Source organism: Condylostylus longicornis, unplaced genomic scaffold (genome assembly GCF_029603195.1).
Source record: "Condylostylus longicornis isolate FDR11 unplaced genomic scaffold, ASM2960319v2 ptg000153l, whole genome shotgun sequence".
NCBI lineage: Eukaryota > Metazoa > Arthropoda > Insecta > Diptera > Dolichopodidae > Condylostylus > Condylostylus longicornis.
Genome location: NW_026578121.1, coordinates 1,927,559 through 1,948,416, shown reverse-complemented (window position 1 = coordinate 1,948,416; position 20,858 = coordinate 1,927,559). Strand labels below are relative to the sequence as shown.

Sequence of the window (20,858 nt, the reverse complement as noted above, 5' to 3'; positions counted from 1 at the left end):
ATATGTACAATTATATTATTAGAAAGATATGGGAATTTATTTAGCTTATTCGCTTTATTCTGCTTCTGACTTGCATTGTGTGCTTCTTTCATCTTTTTCATACTCAACTGTGTTATTGTACATATCTAGTTACACTCTTATATTTTGACTTTTAATATTCTAGTATAAGTAATATTGAATCTGTCAGATGATGAGTCAACATTAAAAATATTTCTCCAATTTTTTTTTAGTTAATAAAAAATGAACGTCTATCCATGTAAATCGAGTAAATCGTCTATAATTTTAAATAAAAATTCGATTTATTTCAAAATGAAATAAAAAAACATCAAGTGCAATCTGAATTTTTGACCGTTTTGAAGGATCGTTTGTTGTTTGTTGTTCGACCCAATCAAACAAAATCGTCTTCTAACTGAATCATCTCAATCCTATAATAGGCTTGCAGAAAATTTACTTGTATTTTTAATTTTATCGTATTAAAAATTTTATTTTAGCTTTCAAGTGATTATTTCCCCAAAAAATTTTTGAGGGGAATTTATAAATACATTTATACAAACACACATTCTTCAGATAAATTTGTATTGTATTAACAAAATTTATTGTATATTTTGTTCATTACACAATCACATACAACTACCACTTCACTAAATTTTATTATTTCAAAAGATTTTGCGGTTAAATCGAAAAGAACGTATTGTAAAAGAAATTATTATGATAACCAAGTTTTAATATTTATTTAGCGCTTCCATTTTTATTCTTTTTAACCTTTTTTTTTTCCTTTTTCAACAGTGGAATAAGAAATTTTATTGTGAATGTAATTTTGCAAATGAACTGCTGTTGGAATTCCAAAATAATCTTTTTAGCAATTTCCAAATCACGTTTATTCTCATTTTCGTTCTAATTTCCATTATATTAAGTCTGTCAGGTTTGAGGTGTATCATGTATCCAATAGACTAAAAATTATCGAAAAATTATAAATGTTTCGACACAAAATATAATAAGAGTTATATGGCCAACTCGGCGATTCATTCAACCAATAATATGTATGATATGATAACCATTCACATAATATAACAAGAATCTTCGCAAAAGCAAAAAAAAAAATCGAATTTATACGCATGAGAGTGTATATACACAAACACAACTGCCATTAAAAAACTTTTATAAAATACGAAATGAAAAAAAAATTGTTATATGAATGAATATAGAAAGAGTAAAAGAAATAAAAAATTTCATTACTTGCTATAAAATATGAGCGCCGGTTAAAAATAGAGCTTGACGGCTGTATCGTTTTTGTGGTAGAAATTTCCAACTGCTCCCTAATAGCGGCAGTAGTTGTAGTATAATCACATATTTTCGAATAAATGAATAGGGATTTAACAGCTGCCTAGCCGGGAATAAAAATATCATCGTGTAGATAGGCAGATATAAAAGTTTTATACATCCAACTTCCAAGTGCTCAAGATATGATTATTTTTTTTGTAAATGTATGCATAGTAAGTAAATAAGAGTTACTGAATAGTGATTTTAAAATAAGTTCTCATGTTATATTACTGTCATACTGTCATATTATCGCAAACACAATAATGTAGATAACATAACAAAACTGTAAATGATACTTACTGTTAATTTACAAAAGTTTCAAGCTGCCGTATTTTTAATTTTTTTGATATTATTTTATATACCAGACTAGTGAAAACAGTCTTTTAAAGCATAGAAGTACTCGTAAAATGAAATATAAACTGTGATGATATTATTACAGCATCATTGAATCAAGAAAAATTTCTTATATCACAGTAAATTATGTACATAATTTTATGCTTAAAATTAAATTGAATTATGTATAATTGGGTAAGAAAGAGAAATGAATAATATGTAGAATAAAAATTCTCAGTTAGCCGCCACTGTGTGGATCTCTTTCTGTTCTTTCTGTGTAAAATTAAAATGCTTGCTAATATTTTTATTCTGTTAATTTTAAATAAATATTTCAACTGTAAAATTAAATTGTTATTACAACAATAAGTATAATGTACATTTACGTACTTTGTATCATTATGTGTTATATGCGTTTAAATAAAATTTATATACAAATTAATGTAATCAAATTAAATTTGATAAAGTTTATTTTTAATTCAATTTATACAAATGTGTTGAAATGTCGAGTAAATTTTCTTATAAAATATATGCATTTTATGATATTATTTGGTGTTTTATTTTTAATATAATTTGTTATAATTTCGTTTAAAATATTATTCACTTTAAATATCATTTCAGAAAATTATATTGAAAAATTAAGTAAATCGATTAATTAAATATTTTATTGACGGAAAATATAAATTAAGCGCATTAAAGTAATTGCTGTCAAATTCAAGATTTTCAAAGTTTTTATAACATATAAATTTAGGTGTTCGTACTATACAGGATCATACATAGGTTGTCTTTGGAAATCTTTTTGCGTCAGTTTTTAAGTGTTTTGTCAGTTTTTATGTTACGTTATGAATCAGTGTTCCCGCTGGGAAATTTCACAATTTACAAGAAACGTACAATTGTGCTTTTAGAATAACTATATGAAAGCAAGCCGAGCTATTTATAAATTTAATTTTTTGTTATTAAACATTGTTTGCGAGAAGAATATCACAATTTTCGTAATGCATTATTGAAACGAATCGAATTTTCTACAGCGTTTTTAAAGTTAGAACTATGAACTTACATCTTCTAAGAACTTATTTGTTAATATTGCAAAAATCAGCTATGTAATATTTTTTGGGCAAATTTAATAGCATAATTATAAAAGTTTTTAAAAAGCAAAATGCAAAAAAAAATTAAGGTGCAAAAAATTTTAAAAAGTGCAGGAATTTTTGGCACAAATGGGAACATTGGTTACAATTACTGTGGTCTTACAAATAAATTTTCTTCTTCCTCTCGCACTGGATATTTGAAATTTTACCAAACATTAGAAAAATAAATTATATATACTATTAATTAATTATTTACATTTAAATAATAACAAGAATTATAAGGTAGATCGTTGCACTATAATGATATTCTTATGTATTTGTATGTATGTACAATAATGTTTACTATGTACACGAGTATATATAATTTTTTAAGTAGTAAAATAATCAGAAGAAATAAATTAAATTTTATTTTAAAACGTCGTAATTTATTTAATAAATAAAATAAATTTAAAACATAATTCATATATTTGTACATTATATATGTATACTATGTATGTACATTTGTGTTTATACATATAAATTAAAATTAATAATATTTATACTTTTTATTAGATAGAAATTCTTTTATGTTATATGAAATTTTAGAAAATTTCACACAAAAATTTGAAAAGTTTATCGAAATTTTGACCGACCCATCATGAATATTTTGGTTGTTTATCATTTCATCAATTAGCAAGTTTTTACGAAAATAATATATTTTATTTAGATATATACATATAAATAGCTTATATAATATGTACCTGTATAACAACATTTGTACTGCATGTATACATGTAAATAAAAATAGGAATTGTAGACTATATTTATGACCCTATTAAGTTAAGCAAAATTGTTAAAGATTAATCAGCAAACAAATTACTAAATATTCAAATAAAGAAAATACTAGGTTGCAAATGAAATTTAATAAATTATATGGATAAATAATATTAAATTAATTGATATTTATATTCAAATCTCCAGTTACAATAAGAACAATTAGGCGACCCAAATTATCGGCTATAGCAGAATTTTCGGCATTCAATTCACAATCAATTTATTTTAATTTATTTGCGATTTAATCTTTTATTATTTTGTAAAATTTAAGATTTCCATTTATATTTGTCAAATTTTTTATAAATAAAGATTCATCTAAATAATATTATATTCTACCTTTAACACTTTGTAATACTCTAATATTCTAATCATATAATAGAAAAATTAATAATTCTGTAATAAAATTTCATTATCTTGTATATTAAACGTCCCTGAAAGGCCATTTTTTTTGTATATATGCAAATTATATATATATATATATATATATATATATATATATACATATATTTATAATTATGTTGATAAGCTCATTTTAAACTTTAAAAAGTTTCTCTATATAAGTATATGCATTCAAATACCTTGCATTAGCTTATAGTTCTATTATCTATATGTGATTAGATCTATGGCAAATAAGGTTTATTTCATATTGTATTTTAAATATTTACACAGTAGTTTATTTTCATTGCAATGCATTTATCAATAATATAATTAAGTAATTATAAAAATAAAAACATAATGTTATATATAGTTTCATTTATTGTTATATTATTTATAATACACAAGTTTGTAATATGGTATTATAAACGTTCTCGTATATAATATCAAATACATAATATTCTATTGCCATTTATTAAGTATTATAGTAATGAGAGTATTTCGTAAATTAAACGCTATTTTAACAGTATAAAAACTAAAATACAAAATTTAAACTTCGATATTAATTATTTTCCATATAAAAATTTTGAATCATCTATCGGACATCTATCGGACATCTATTGAAATAAATGTGTGTTACTATCGTTCTGAAGTGAACTACTAATTTTTATATTAACATAAGCGGCTATATAGTTGAAAGTGATATATATACCGTGAGTATTAAATGTTCATAGATTTCAAAGTTGTATAATACTCCCATAGAACGTTTTTTAATATATGTATACATGAGGTCATTATATTGCTTATAAAATTATGGCTTATGAATGTCAGAGATAACTTCACTTTTATTTTTCTATACATTTTCTACTAAATACAAAAATATACTCAATAATTTTTAATTATAATAAAATTTTATTTTAAAACTAAGAACATGTAAAATAATTTTTTATACATACATAAAGGTTTCTCAGTAATATTATTTGTTTTAAAAAAAGGTCATGAGAATATACAATAGAATAAAAAAAATTGTTCTTAAAGGAAATCATAATTAAACTTTACCTTATTACTCCTCCTCTTCTAATTTCTTGGTGAAAAAATAAAAAAAAAAAAAATTAATTTGAAATTAAATTTGAATATGAAAATGAGGTAGTATAATAAGTATTATTTTTACATTTTCAGACAGTTATTGTAAAACTTGTACAAAATAATTTTAATTATTTTTTAAAAATTAAATAATGAAATTTTTTGAGCTTTAAACCCTTCTCTTAACAGCTTTCATATGCTCAGAGGCATCCCCAGATACTCCTTCTCAGGTAGGACCCCGAGAATCGTTAAATACTCACGAGAATCTTCACGAGCTCATCTGCTCTGCAGTTTCTATGAATTCGGGAATCCAAGCCATAACCCGGAATCCAAGTCACGTCAATTTCGAACGATTACGCCATGTGGAATGACGTGCAATATTTGACCCTACTGAATGTACGCGACTCCGTTTCCAACGCCTTTATGTCTGACTGATACACCTACGTGATATCACATTGCCCGCCAGTCATTTCAAGAACTCGTTTATTGCGGCCATCTCCGCCTGAAAGTAGCTACAGTGTTCTGGGGGCGAAAAGCGACTTCCACACTAAAATGACTGCCCTCACACCATTGATTAAGCAATTAGGCAGCCCACAGGATTCACTGCGATGCAGTAGTCAGGCGCACAGTCGATCCTGCATATATCTGCTTTCCCATAATATCAATAAGGAGAATTTTACGCCGTATACACATCAATGCCATACTTTTCACTCGCCAGTTTCAGGTAGATTGACTAAAGCAGTTCACCACACCGGGCACGGATATCAGTACCGCGGTATAAAGCCAATAAAACGTTGGATCTCTTGCACGAGTAAGGCCAGTATTCGCCTTCGTCACTCGCTTCCTAATGTTGGGTCCCTTGTTTAGTTTAAAGTTCAAGATTAATCCAAAGAAACTGGTCTCCGAGAAGGGGAATCTTTTTCTATCCAGTTTTGGCGAAACCATACCGTATTTTGTATATCTCGTTGAAGATGACCAGTTCCCTCCAGTAGAGCTCCCTGGATCAGCCCATAAATTTCAAAAGAAAAAAAAAAATAAGCAAAGCATTCATATGGCAAATAATTTTAAAAATGTGTATTTTGTCGCAAGTACAATTGTCAACAATGTCAATCACTTTGCTCAAAGATGCTACAATTTTTGTTTTTGTTTTTAAAATTATAATTTTTGTTTTTCATTTTAATTATTAAAGAAAGTCCATTTTTTTTTGTATTTTATTTATTAAAATTTAATATAATTTGTACCAAATAACTTTGATGATGAGTAACACCGTATTATTTAAATCTCTTTTGTCATTTTCACCACAAATTATCACACCCCAAATTGATCCAGAAAAGTCACAAGATTTTAATTTTTGTCAGCTTCATTCTATTTACATTTTTAATTCCATATTCATATATATGTGATAATGTATAAGTAGCTATGAATTTACAATATATTATATATACATATTATATGTATGTAAGCATTTTGCATTTTAAGCTTCTAATTTATTTTGTATCTTGAAAAATTAAAAAAATAAATAAATAATGAAAATAGAAAACTTTTTACACTCGAATACTTTTTTATAACAAGCAATAATAAAAATTTATGTATGTATATTTAAAATGCATGTATGTATGTATATATATGTAACTTAAATTTTAAAATGTAAGTCACTCTAAATAAGTACCTATACCACAAAAATGAAAAAAAAAATTCAGAACATATTTCTAAAGTCACTTGTACAAAAGAAGTTTTTTTTTTTAATTTACACAACTAAATAATAAATAAAATTCACAAAATAAAAAAAAAAATAAGAAGTAAAAATTTAAAATTTTTTTTTTATCTAATCTCTACTGACATAGGTCTTATTTTGTTTTTACATTTAATATTTCAGTTATCGGTGAACTTTCAACAGTTAAGGTTGTAAATACTTTTCTTTTGAAGCTCTAATTAGTGCGTTGCTACAAAATATAACAAATTTTGATAACGGCGATATTGCCAATAAAAATAACGTCATTATAACAAGACATTTTAAACGTCATTATCTAATTAAATTAACAAAGAAAAAAAAAGACTCTAAATAATCTTTATTCTATACCAAATTTTAAAGATTACAAATAGATTAATATTTTTTTTCTCGGATTAATAGTCATTTTTAATTTAAAAAAGAAGACGTAGCTATAGGAAGCTATACAATAATGTCAAATCGAAATACTTATAAAATGGAACTTAATGAAGAAATTGAATCATCAGAGAAATCAGGTCCTGAAGGGAAATTTTCTTTAATTAATGATGATATAACAATAACAACACAAAATAAACCAAAAAGTGAAATATTTGAAATGATACGTAAAATTAGTATTACAAATCCACCAATAACACAACAACAGATTAATAATCAAGATCAATTATCAGAATCCGATTCAAAACTTTTAAAACCAGGTAGTAAAATAAAACCAGAAGTTAATAAAACAGATATTGAAAATTTATCTGAAAGATTATATGGTATTACACCAAAAAATATAAAAGAATTGAAGTCATATGATGATCGTAATTTTTTAATAGATGTTGATGCGTAAGTATATATTTTATAATATATAGTATATATATAGGCTATGAATATGTATCTCTATATGTATGCATTTAATGTATGCGTGTGTGTATCAAATGCACATCATATGTATTTTTGATGAAAAATCCAATGTGCCCCTTTTGAAATCCTATTTTTGGTTTAATACAGTGTTCACATTGCTGCGACAATGCGACAGCGTGAGTCGTACGAAATACAGCAGAAATATTGTTATCGCAATTTAGATGGCAGCAACAGTTACAATAGTTTAATTAAAAACAATCTCAAAAAATTCATTTTTATTTAAATTTTTTTTAAGTTTTATATTGAAATTATAATATAATAATCGTCTTTCTTGGAATTTCCAACTTAAAAATGACGTTTTTCATTCAGTTGTCATCGCATTCTGCAGCAACAAATGGACAATTTCGCGAAATTCAGCGAGTGTCGGTATCGTATATTACAGCAATATAACCTACTATATTTGAATGAATAAACTGAATAATATTTTGTCACTTCTTGCAAATGTCGCTGTCTCAGTGTCGCAGTGTTGTGAACAGCCCTAAAGTCTGCTTTTATTGTAGTACTTATATTGGTGCAATATCAGATCAGTATTAAATTATTTTGGTAAATTTTTTTTTAAACCACTCTGCATTTTCTTCTGAGCTTAGACGTGTCCTTGATTTTAGGATTACAATTTACAATATTGAAATATCTTAAATAATAAATTAAAAAAAAAAAATAATATTATTTTCGTGTATATGAATTTACATATGTAAATATTACTCTTAATTATAGAGTACTTAATGTACTTATATACACATTTATTTATTTTATACGACATTGATGTGGTATTTTATTAACTTACATAAAAATATTACAAAATGTATGTAATTAATTTTGTAATCCATAATTATTTGTTGTTACTTTAAAGCAAATAAAAATTAAATAATGTAAATGTTTTGAAATTTATATAAATTTATGCGGTGTATAATTTCTACATAAATATAAGTATATGTATACCTTATACGTTCTTACCAACATACGGAGATTAATGTGTTTTAGTTGCCAGTTAGGGGTTAATATCAAACTCATTTTAAATCACCATAATAGTATGTTTTATAAATATATATACGGAATTTAATTTAATTAACAGTGATTCATAATAATCACAACAAAAATAATTAATAACAATTTTGAATGGATTAGCACAATATGTATAAGAGCACCTAATCCCGTAAAAGTTTCAAAAAGATAATATAATTATAATTCCGTTTTAGGTACTTAAACTTTTTAAAAAAATACATATAAAAATCAATATTTTTCAAATTAAAATACGACAATATTATTAAAATAACGTATTAGATGGTGATTGATCGATTGTACTTGACATTTTTGACATTTTAAATAATTAATTGTACTATAAATGTCAATCAACTATATTATATTAATTGGACTTTTTACTGAAAAAGGAACATTCATTTTTTTTTTCATAATCCAGGTCTAACAATGTATTTAATATAAGAATGATTCTTTACAGTAAAATATTTTTATGTCAAATAATTTTAAAAAATTAAAAACAAAAAAAAAAGGGAAAGTTTTATGACATTTTTATAACCCGAAAATTTAAAAGATAATGAAAAATAAATTACACAAGTAAATAAATTATAATTTATTATTTTTTATTTATTTTTTAAATCTATATTTAAATATGTACATAATATTCTATTTAAAAATATGAACGATAATAAATTGAAGTTAACATTTGATAATACAGATTCAAGGTTTCTTTTTGATATTTTTAGAATTTTCTTAAAATATAATATTAAGGTGTTGCTTAATTTTTTTTCAATTAATATATATGTATATATTATGTTATTTAATTAATATATATATATATATATATATATATATATATGTATATATATATATATATATATATACTGATATACTTATCAATTCATAATAATTATTATCATTCTATCATACAATTTAGTGTTTGTCTTAAAAATTATTTGAATTTTAAAGATTAAATTTTTAGATACAGTGTAATCACGTATACAGTGGTGTTTCAATATAACAAACTATACGATATTGCGATCGTTCGTTGTAACAAGACCATGCGTTATATCGAATATATCTAAAATTAGAACATATGTACTAAAATGAAGTGAAAATTGTGTTTATTAATTCAAATATGTAGGTAATAAAAAAATTAATGGCGATTGTACAAAAAATTTTCAATTTTCTTTTATATTCTGATACTTCTATGTACCATTATTAAAAACACGACTAATCTCAGAAAAAATCGACTAAAATTGACCAAAACATATCAAAATATGAATAGAATGTGAATATATATAAGTTAATGGTATAAAATTATATAACGGATAGTGTAAGGAACATCACAACAAAAATTGGTGTGTTCGCTATATAGACACAAAATATTTTTTTTTGACATTCGATATAATATAAAGTACTTAATTCAAAAAATTCATTCACAATAGCTGTGTTCATTATAATGGAACGCTTGTTAAATTAGGTATTCGTAATATTTGGAACATCACTGTATCTGTTTGAACATAATATGCATATGTGTAAGCAAATTTAATAGTGACAATCCAGTATTTCATTTTATAGTATTTTAACAAATTAAAACACAAATTAATGATAATTATTCTAAAGGTGAAAATAAATAATTCATTTCAGATTTTAAAATTTTTCTTAAATTAAATTTGATAAAATACTTATACAAAATTTTTCATTCTATCAAAATATCGTATTTATTTCATGATTTTTTGAAAAAGCTTTCCCGTAATTTATTTATACTGGATTTAATTTAAATCTAAATTTACATAATATGTAAATGGTCAATTGTGAATTATTCCATTTTCGATTTCGATTCTTTTTATAGCATAATCACATTACATTTGCAACACAAATTTAAAATTACTAATTAGTATTAAATAAAACAATTTGTAAATATTAAATATAAAAAAAAAAATTCTAAAATAATATGTAAAATAAGGTTATTTTATGATTATCAACTAAATATACTAAACTATTATCACACAACCATTTAAAGCTTTCTTTGGAATGTTGAAAGGTAATGAGAACCCCGAATATGGTATTCAAACAAATTTTTTTATTAAACAAATTGAAAATTTTACATAATTAAAATAATTAAGCTTTAATTTAAATTATTGCCATAATACTTACTGTTTTTATAGTTTCATTCACCTTTATTCATTAATTTAATTAAGTGAATATTATATATTTTAAAAATATCAAAAAATTAATTTTATATAAAAATTTTTATTATTTTTCAGATCAATAAAAAATCCAATATTAACAAATACATGGTCACATGGATACGTTCTGAAAGTTTTAAATTCCTTAGATTCTGAAAAAGTTCAATTTATTGAAGCTCAAACTGAGATAATGCTTCATTTAAGTAAGTTTCAGTGATAATTTGTTTTGTTCTTTCGTGCATTGTTAATTTGCATCAAGCTTAGCTTAAGCAGTTATAATAATGAATAATCAATTAGAAAATTATATTACCGAAAATATTATAATAATTTTATTTAATATATTTTAAAATTTATAAATTATACATATGTATGTATGTATATTTTAGGAGAAAATGGTTTAACGTGTTCAAATCCAGTTAAAAATGTTTATGGAAAATATTATTCAGTTGAAAATTTAAATGGAAAGAATCATGTTGTCCGATTATTAGAGTATATACCAGGAGAAATGTTTCATCAAATTGATAAAACCAAACATATTTATTATCAATGTGGTGAATATATTGCTAATATGGACAGAATTTTAAAGGTTATTTAATAATTAAAATATTCCTTTTTTGATTTTTTTACTCGAAATATGTTTGAATTTTTCAGAGATTTCATCATGATGCTTATAAAAATCATAAATCTATATGGCAATTGGAAGCTGTACCAAAATTAAAAGATTTTCTTTTTGTTTTACAAGATCATGGACGAAAAGAAATTGTTGAACAAGTTATAGAAGCATTTGAAAAGAAAGTATTAAAAAATTTTGATCAATATGAAAGCGGTGTAATACATGGTGATTTCAATGAACAAAATATATTAGTTGAAATACCAAAAGGTTTAAAAGATTATCATATTATTGGTGTTATTGATTTTGGTGATACACATATTGCACCATTAATATTTGAATTAGCAATCGCAATGACTTATATGATGTTAGAAGAAAAAGATTTAGCTACTGGTGGTTTAGTAATTGCTGGATATTCATCAATTCGTGTTATCAGTCTTATGGAAAAAGAAATTTTAAAAGAATGTGTTGCTGCTAGATTATGTCAAAGTCTTGTTTTAGGTGCATATACACATTCTTTAGATCCAGGTAATGATTATGTTTTAACGACACAAGAAGCTGGTTGGAATTTACTTGAATCATTATGGAAAGAAAATTTAAATAAAATTGATGAGATTTGGGATAATACAGCTGATGAATATTTAAAACAAAGTTTTAAATAATATAAAATTTAATTGAAATATAAAATTTGATGAAATACATACATATTTAAAAAAAAAAATTATATGAATGGTCAATTACTTGAATCAAAATAATTAAAGTCAATTAAGAACATACTATACACATACATTATTGTAAAAGATTCAATTATAGATTAGTGCATAAATCTAAGTGAATAATAAATTATGTTAAAATAATATGAATAAAAAAAAAACTCCTTTCACAATACAATAAACATTAATTATTATAATTATATTTTTTTTTATTTAACTAATTTAAGAAAAATAATATTTCTGTAACACGTATTATGCCCCTGTTTATTAGAAACAATAATTCTGCACCATTTGTAATTTTCCATTAGGCAGATTAATAGTTTCATTAAAAATTTTTAAATACGTTCACGATTAGAGACCAAGAAAATGACTACAAAATAATAAATACCACCTAAGAGTTATCCCTGATTTCAAAATATTAGCAAAGTCGTATTAAAATAAGAATACAATTCAAATAATTTTCATAAGGTTACTGAACTAAATTTTGTAATTTTACTAGTATATATTGTAATTGCAGTTTAGAATTAAGGGCTTTTAGCTCATCTACATGTAATTCCAATTAAGCAACAGTATTATGTTGTCAAAGATTTCTTGAACAATTAAATATTATTTCGTGATTCTGCTAAATAATAAATGTAAAAAAATTAAAATCAAGTACAAGATAAGAACTACATGTACACATTACTGAAATTCATTTCGTTTATACCGACGATGTCATGTACAAAAATAAGAATTAAGAGTCATAGAAATATATTTTACACCGCAGAATGTATCAACGTAAAAGAAATATTTTTTTTTTTTAATATTTAACTCTAATATTTAAAAAGGGAAAAAAATCTGTTTATGAAGAGCATGCATTTGAAAAAGTCTCTTCATAGTTCACACATATTTTCAAATCTGTTGAAATTGAATATTTTATTTTTGCAGATTTGCAATATACTCGAGTAATTCTTCAATATTTAACATATTATCTATTATGCTCTTCATCATAATTAAATAATATTTTTGCTTTATTTATAATACTTATAAAAAAAAAAACTTAAACTATTCCTTTAAAACTTTAAGCAAAAGCTATCATTTTGGAACATCCTATTTTTGAAGATTTTGAAGTTTGTGTTTATCGGTATTACTTTATATTAAAACCTAAGTAAGAATTGAAACGAAAATTCCCTAAATTAAAATAAAAATAATTATGTACTTTGAAAGTAACAAATTAATTTTATAAATTTACTAAACAAATTAAACAATTGTTCAATAATTATAAATATTTAATTATCTTATAAAATATTACAGGATAATTAAATTTATTATTGTTAAAGATTTCATAAAAATTAAACAATATTATTGCATTTAATATATATATATATATATTTATTTATTTATTTAGATTTTCAAAACTTATATACATATATTCATATATATTTTTTTTTTTATCATACATATACATATATTATATTATCTTTAAATACACAGCATTGATTTTTTTTTTTAAATTCTCATATTTAAGAATTTGAATAGATCAATATTAAAATTATATAAAATAAATTAAAAAAAAAAAAACAAGTTTTAATTATAATAATTAAATTTAAATTTTAAATTTAATTATTTAAATTTTTAAAATTTTATTTTTCTGAAGTGTAATTAAAATTATTATATAAATAAATATAATATAGTTTGTGAATTATATTTATATAAAAAAGTATTTAGAATTAAATGTAAAGTGAGTGTATTAAAAATTTTATAGAATTATTATATTTTTATTTTCTTCTTGTTACAAATGAATACTGTGTAAAAATCAGATTATACAGTAAAATCTCTATTTATTTAAAAAAAAAAAAATAAAAAACACATGTATTTATAATATAAGAAAATAAAAATAATATACAAATTTTTTTTAAAGCTTAAAATATATGACAATTACTCAAAAAGAAGAAACAATGTTTTAAATTATTACATGAATTTTATAATAATATTACATGAAAGTAAATTAAATTCTATTTTCGAAAAAAAAAAAAAGAAATACGTGTTAATGAGATCTTACTGATCACCAAAACTATACTTGTGTCCATATTTAGGACGGTGTCCCAAAAAAAAAAAAATCCAAAATGTGGTTTTTCTTTTATAAACAGAAATTGTCCTCTTTAATTAAAAATTGTAAATTTGATTGTAAATTTTTAAATAAAACTAAAGGAAAAAACAATCTAAAATAAATAATTTTTTTTTTTTAACTACAAATCAGACTTTCAATCATATATAAATTATCAAAAAGATTTCATTTATGAAATTAGCTTAAATTTTATTAATAAAATCATATAAAATTCTTAATTATATTAATAATTGTTAGATAAAACAAATTTTTTTTTTTTAATAATAATAATTAAAGCTTATATCATTACAATCAAATAGTAACCCAGCATTTACACGTACAAGTTACTTGCAAGAAAGTTGCAATACATACAAAAATTTTACTAATACATTGAAATATTTCTACTTGCTTGTTTACTTGCAGTTCAACTTGCAAGAAAATTTTGCTGCCAGAAATTTGAGCAAGTAATTTGACATATTGAGAAATTCACAAAAAAAAATTTGTTGATTTGATTTTTTTTTTTTTTTTTTATTTAAAATTTTTGAATTTTATTTTGAAAAAATTAAACTTAGCAAACTTAGCTAGTTGTTTTCTTCTCAAAGACATTTTCAAAAATTAACTTGCTAAACGCCTACGTCATAATAGCAAGTAATTTGACATTTCGAAAAACTAATTGACAATTAATATTATACAAACTTGCTTGCAAGTAACTTGTATGTGTAAATGCTGGGTAAGAGAAAAAAAAATATTTATTTTTTTAAAATCTTTTTAAATTTTTCTCTTTTGTTTTTGTCTTATATATTTTTCAAAAATTCCAAACTAGCTAATTTTATTTTTTTTTATTTAATAAAACAAAACAAGTATCAAATTTTAAAATTACCAAGTATCATCAAATCAATATAATATATTATTTTCTAAAAAGAGTTATAATTTAAAATTAACAATATTAAATTTAAAGGGACACCTTTATCAAATCTAATTAATCAAATATGTATAAAAGTAATTTAAAAATATATTGAAGATAAATAAAAATATATTTTGGAATTTAGTATGTTAGCTGCATCGGTTTGAATTGTTCTGTTTTGTAGTTATAAAAGTAATATTAAAAAATTGAATTTATATAACAAAATTACAAAAATATAATTATTATACGATATTATAAAATTTGTTTTTAATAATTAATGTATTAAATTTTTAAATTCTTTCTTAAATTGTAATTTATGAAATAAACAAAGTGTTTGTTATTTTGTAAAGAAATTATTTTAATGATAACCTTATAAAATTTACTGAAAAATTTATATTTAAGTTTATTTAAATTTATTAATATTGCAAATTTTATTGAATTTTTGAAGAAAATTCAACGAATCGATTGGTATTCATAAAGAAAGTCTTTCATGAATATAAAAATGAAAATATTTAAAAAAAATCTTAAAACATTGGTAATTATAATTTTGTCATTTAAAAACAACATTTTAATAGTGGATCTATTTCACTTATCTTGAATATTTTAGTATGTAATTGTATACTTTTTAATAATTTTAATTTTTTTTTAATTTTATTTTCATAAAATTTTTTTTTACTTTTGCTTTTGAGAAAAAAAATTCCATTTTTAATTTTAAATACTAACTTTTAGTAAAAGCAATCGTCCAAATAAAGTCTGGTATTTATTTTATTTTTTTTTTTTTCTGTGATGTATTTGTAATTTTATTTGATATTTATTTTGATTTCAATTTAATATGTTAATTTTCTTATTTTAAAGTGCTTTAAAGTTGTTTTTTTTTTTTTCTCTAAATTTTCTTTTTTAATTTGAATTGAATTGATTCTTGAATTTAGTTCTACTTAATTTATTTTCATTATGACAACTAATTCTTGAAATTATATTACTATTGCATTTAAATTTTTGTATATTTCTATTTCAGGATTTTAAAGGAACATTTGAAAAATATAAAGTTAAAATATAATAAGAAATAATATATTTAATAAAAATTTAGTGTACATTTTATTTTTGTATGAAAAATTTAATCTTTTATCTTAGTTTTATGGCAAAAAAAAAAAAATAAAGTTAATAAAAATGTATGTAAATAATTTCCAGATTTATGTTCTCTAGTAGATATTATATAATAAATATTTCATTTTTTATATTTAAAGTATCACTAACAAAAAAATTATGATAAATATTTAAATATCAGATACAAAATAAATATAAAATTTTTTGAATGTCTATTAAATTTTTGAATTATATTTTATTTGAGTATAGCTATTTAGTTAAGAAAAAAATTAAAATTAAATTTATATAATTTCAAAAATCATAATATTATACAAAGAATTAATTGTAACATAATTATATTTTTATTAGTTCTTATGTATTTAATGAAATTTTTTGATCTTGCTAAAAAAAAAAAAGTATTTATTTTTGATTGAAATTTAATTTTTTTTTTAGTTATTTACTTTATGGTGATGAACAAAAGAACAGAATAACAAAAATAATACATTTAATCCATACATCAGAGTTCAGGAAATCTAATAAATTTAATTATAATTTATCCTTCTATAAATAAACATTTAATATTTAAATTTTAAAAAATGTTATAACAAATATGATAAAGTATATGAAAGAAAAATTTTATTTATTTTATATAATTTTTATGTTTCGGTATGTTATGCATTGTTGTCATTTAATTTTCTTCTAAAGAAATTTATTTTTTCCAAAACGAAACTAATAATTTTCAATTTAATTAAAATTTAAAAAAAAAAAAAAAATTTTTCTCTTTACAAGCAAAAATATAAAACTTTAATTTTTTCTAAAAATTTTTTTTATTTATTAATCACCGATAATTAATAATAATTAATTTAAATTTTTATATTTGTTTTTTCATGAGTACAAAAATAATTTTTAATTTTTAGTCCAAATATTTTAAAATTTTTTACATCATTTTTACTAAATTCTTATTTATATTATAATTAAATAAATTTTATTATTCGTATTTTATTTAAATCTTTTTTGTTCCCAATATCTTAACAGAAAAAAAAACAAAAATGCATAATTAGATAATTATAAAAATTACTTGAAATTGATGGAAATATTCACCAATATTCTGTTGGTCCCATCACTTCAGATGATGGGATATTATTAAAATCTATTTTTGCCTTCAGTATAGAATTTCAAATTCCGGAATAACAATCCATTAAGTCAAATGACGCGACTAACAGAATATGGGTGATTAAAACAATTTCAAATTGAAAGCTAAAATTTTCGCTAAGTATAACATTCGTCAAATTTTATTCTGTAAATTTTATAATTATCAACTTTGCATTTAAATCAATTATTTTAAAAATTTTTTAAAATATATATATTATAATGTCTGTACATTTTACTTAAAGCGCTGTCTGAAATTACACTATTTAACTTTAAAGTTCGAAACTGAAATGCAGTATTATTTTTTCTACATAGTTTTATAATTAATATTTTCATTTTTGAGTGATTTAATTTTTTGTTTTTATTTTTTATAATTTATATTATTATTATTATTATTATTACTATTATCATTTATACCATATAATTTAATTTTTTAATGACTTAACGTTATCTAAAGTTTTCATTGAGAAAAATCAATTTCATCAAATTTTAAAAAGTATGTATGTATATACACATTTATTTACAAATTAAAAATTTCATTATTTAAATTGGATGAATGTTGTACTTTTTCAATAACATTAGAATCACCAATTATTAAATTTTTATCTTCATTATTTTGACCTGGACTTGTTACAGTGCCAAATAAAACATTTTTATTTGTTGAAGAAACATTTAAATTGAATGACAAATTACTATTATTAATAATATTAGATGAATTTGGATTGATTTTCTGTTGTTGTAGTTGTTGGTGCTGTCTCCTAGTACATGTACTTTGTGGTTTCTTTCGCTTTTTAATAAATAAAAATGTGCTTGCAGTATTTGATGATGTTCCAACACCAGTAGCAGAACCACTTCCGGTTATTGAACTATCGTTTAATTGATTGGTTTGATGACGACTATGATAGGGAGGATATTTAGATGATTGCTGTAAGTTATCTGTTTGAGTTTCAGAATTTGTTTCACATATTCTATTTAAATGAGAATGCTTTCTCCATGGTAACTGGAATTCGCTGGGGTTTAATCGGGGTATTAATTCACCACCGAATGCTTCAACAGGTAATTCCTCTGAAATTTGAATGAATTTTATTTGATCAGGTGTAGGATAAAATGATGCCAACTCTTGATTTTCAGTTTCAACTATTTCTTCCTTGCAATGCCTGCGTTTTAAACGTTCAATGGTTCGCTGCTCACGTATCCTTTGCACATCCCATTTTTTACGTCGTTTCTCATCATGTTCTAATTTAGCATGTCTTTTACGAAAAGTTTCATCTGAAAGATCTTCTGTACTCTCTATGCTGTATAAACATGACACTTCTTTAACAGTCCATTTTGGTATTTCAAGCATTGGCTGTTCAGCTTTAAGTGCTTCTTCTTCCTCTTTGATAGAAGTAAATTCTTCGGCTGGTATACCTTCAGTTGTCCATTCCCGAGCTGAATACAATTTACGCGTGCTCAAATACGACACCTTCCTCCTTCCACTATCACTAATGCTACAGCGATCCGGAAAACTTGAAATATTTCCAATTTGTACTATTTGAGAATTATTTGAGACACTCATGTTTTTCGAACCACTACTTAATGTTTTTGATACTGGGGAAAGAGCTTGTGCTTGCGAATCTTGTGTGCTATTATTTGATAATATGGTCTCTGATAATTGTTGAGCACTGCTTGCTGAGGACTCTCCTATGGATTGTCTGCTTTTACAACGTATAAACCTTCTAATCGGCTCAATATCTGGACCTGACGATTCACAACTAAATCCGTCTTCCGTATCTTCATGCTTAATTTCTTCTTTTATTTCAATTTCACTTTTTGGATCAAGAAGTGGACTTAAAGGACAATCTAAAGGCTCAATTTTTGTTTCAGAAATCATTTTAGACACCTTGGATTTCTTTGATAATGGTACTGATAATGATAAATTTGTGGGACTAGCAGTTTTTCTAAACCATTTTGGTGACCTTGTAATAGGTGGTAAAAGAGGAGGTGAGCATAGCGGAGACTTCGGCGACCCTTCTTTGTTTTCAAATATTGATGCAAGTTGTATGTTAAATGAACCTAAAAAAATATTTATTACAAATATAAACCATAAGCAATCAATGAATTTATTTACTTATTTCAGAGTCACTTTTGTCATCAACATTATTTAATTTATTGGGTAATATATTGTCAGGTATTTTTACGCGATGTAATTGTAACATTATCTTACTTATTGGTTTCCCATTGCTTTGACCAATAATACTCCCACTGTTTGGTACACCGCTATTAGAATTTTCATCTACTATTTTGTATTTATCACTTTGTACTTGAATTTGCCCCCCGGGTGGAGTGGGTGTATGCCTACTTCTAGTTGTTATTGTTGCAGTTGTCGAAGTTTTTTCATTACTAAGAATCAATTTGCTTTTTTGCTTCTGTTCAATATTTGAATATTCAGCCAAATTTTCCTTTTTTTCTTCATGTTTAAAGTTCAAAGTATTTTTATTAACCTTTTTATAAAGGTCAGAAGACTCAACTGCCTTTCCATGTACTCTGTGATAAGAGTTGCGTCCACCAATTCCGATGCTAAGTTTGGTATTATTTTCTTGCACTGGAATTCCCAACTTATTAATTGCATTCTTCTCACTTTCTAAATTTTCAATTTTTATTTTCATATTCTCATTTTCTTCTTTTAAAGTAGCTAATAACTTATCCTTTGCTTGTAACTGATCCGATTGTTCTTGAATTAAATCTAAATGTAATAATAACATTGCTTTTAATTGTTTGTTTTCTTTTAGCAAAGTCATAATATCTACAGTTCCACTTGATTTTGTTGCTCTAATGTAATTACTGTCGTTTGAATGACAGTAAACATGATCTAAATTAAATTTGTTATTTTTGCAATTCGTATCCATTTTGATTTAGTTTTATAATTTTATTTTCCAGTGACAAATCATTTATTTTCGTAATTTCTCTTTTTATTTTTGTATCAACATCAATTTCTTTTTAAAAAATATAATTTCATGTTTCTGTAAAGTGATAGTTATGATGCGCAAGCAAAACAAAATATTTACACACGCACACAAATCGATTTTCACTACAAAAAAAAATTTATGCTATTCAAATTTTCTTTTTTCTATTTTGATTTCCATGAAATAATTGAATTTTAATGCCTTATTAATAATCAAAGAAATAGATTTTAATTTTCAAATAGAAGTTAAAAGAATTTTTAGTTTACATTAAAGATTTTTCTATTATAAATTAAAAAAAACTTCGCGGCTTTCAAAGTTATAGCAACGCAATAATTTTGACAAATGTCAGTATTTTTGACGTCAAACTTTTGAATGTCAAAATATTAAATGTTTTAACCCTTTAATTTCTTTGGCAAATACAATCGACATAACTGGTTAGGTAAATGAGGGAACTTATTTTTTTTTTAAATTAATATGGATACATTGATTTTAACTCAACATAAACAATTAAAGTAATCATAATTGAATTTTCTTGTATCTTGCAAAAGAGCAAGGCATGT

General features: G+C 23.0%; 2 protein-coding genes across 2 annotated transcripts; one reads left to right on the top strand and one right to left on the bottom strand.

The window, feature by feature from the left end:
• Positions 1-6,882: 6,882 nt before the first annotated feature.
• Positions 6,883-12,296, top strand: LOC129615920 (hydroxylysine kinase). Its single transcript, XM_055531343.1, has 4 exons — positions 6,883-7,563; positions 10,887-11,011; positions 11,195-11,394; positions 11,460-12,296. The coding sequence occupies exons 1-4, from the start codon at positions 7,187-7,189 to the stop codon at positions 12,078-12,080; spliced, it is 1,323 nt and encodes a 440-aa protein (XP_055387318.1). The 5' UTR covers positions 6,883-7,186; the 3' UTR covers positions 12,081-12,296.
• Positions 12,297-17,787: 5,491 nt separating this feature from the next.
• Positions 17,788-20,577, bottom strand: LOC129615910 (uncharacterized). Its single transcript, XM_055531328.1, has 2 exons — positions 19,464-20,577; positions 17,788-19,408 (listed from the first exon to the last, which is right to left on the bottom strand). The coding sequence occupies exons 1-2, from the start codon at positions 20,239-20,241 to the stop codon at positions 17,874-17,876; spliced, it is 2,313 nt and encodes a 770-aa protein (XP_055387303.1). The 5' UTR covers positions 20,242-20,577; the 3' UTR covers positions 17,788-17,873.
• Between the last annotated feature and the right edge of the window lie 281 nt (positions 20,578-20,858).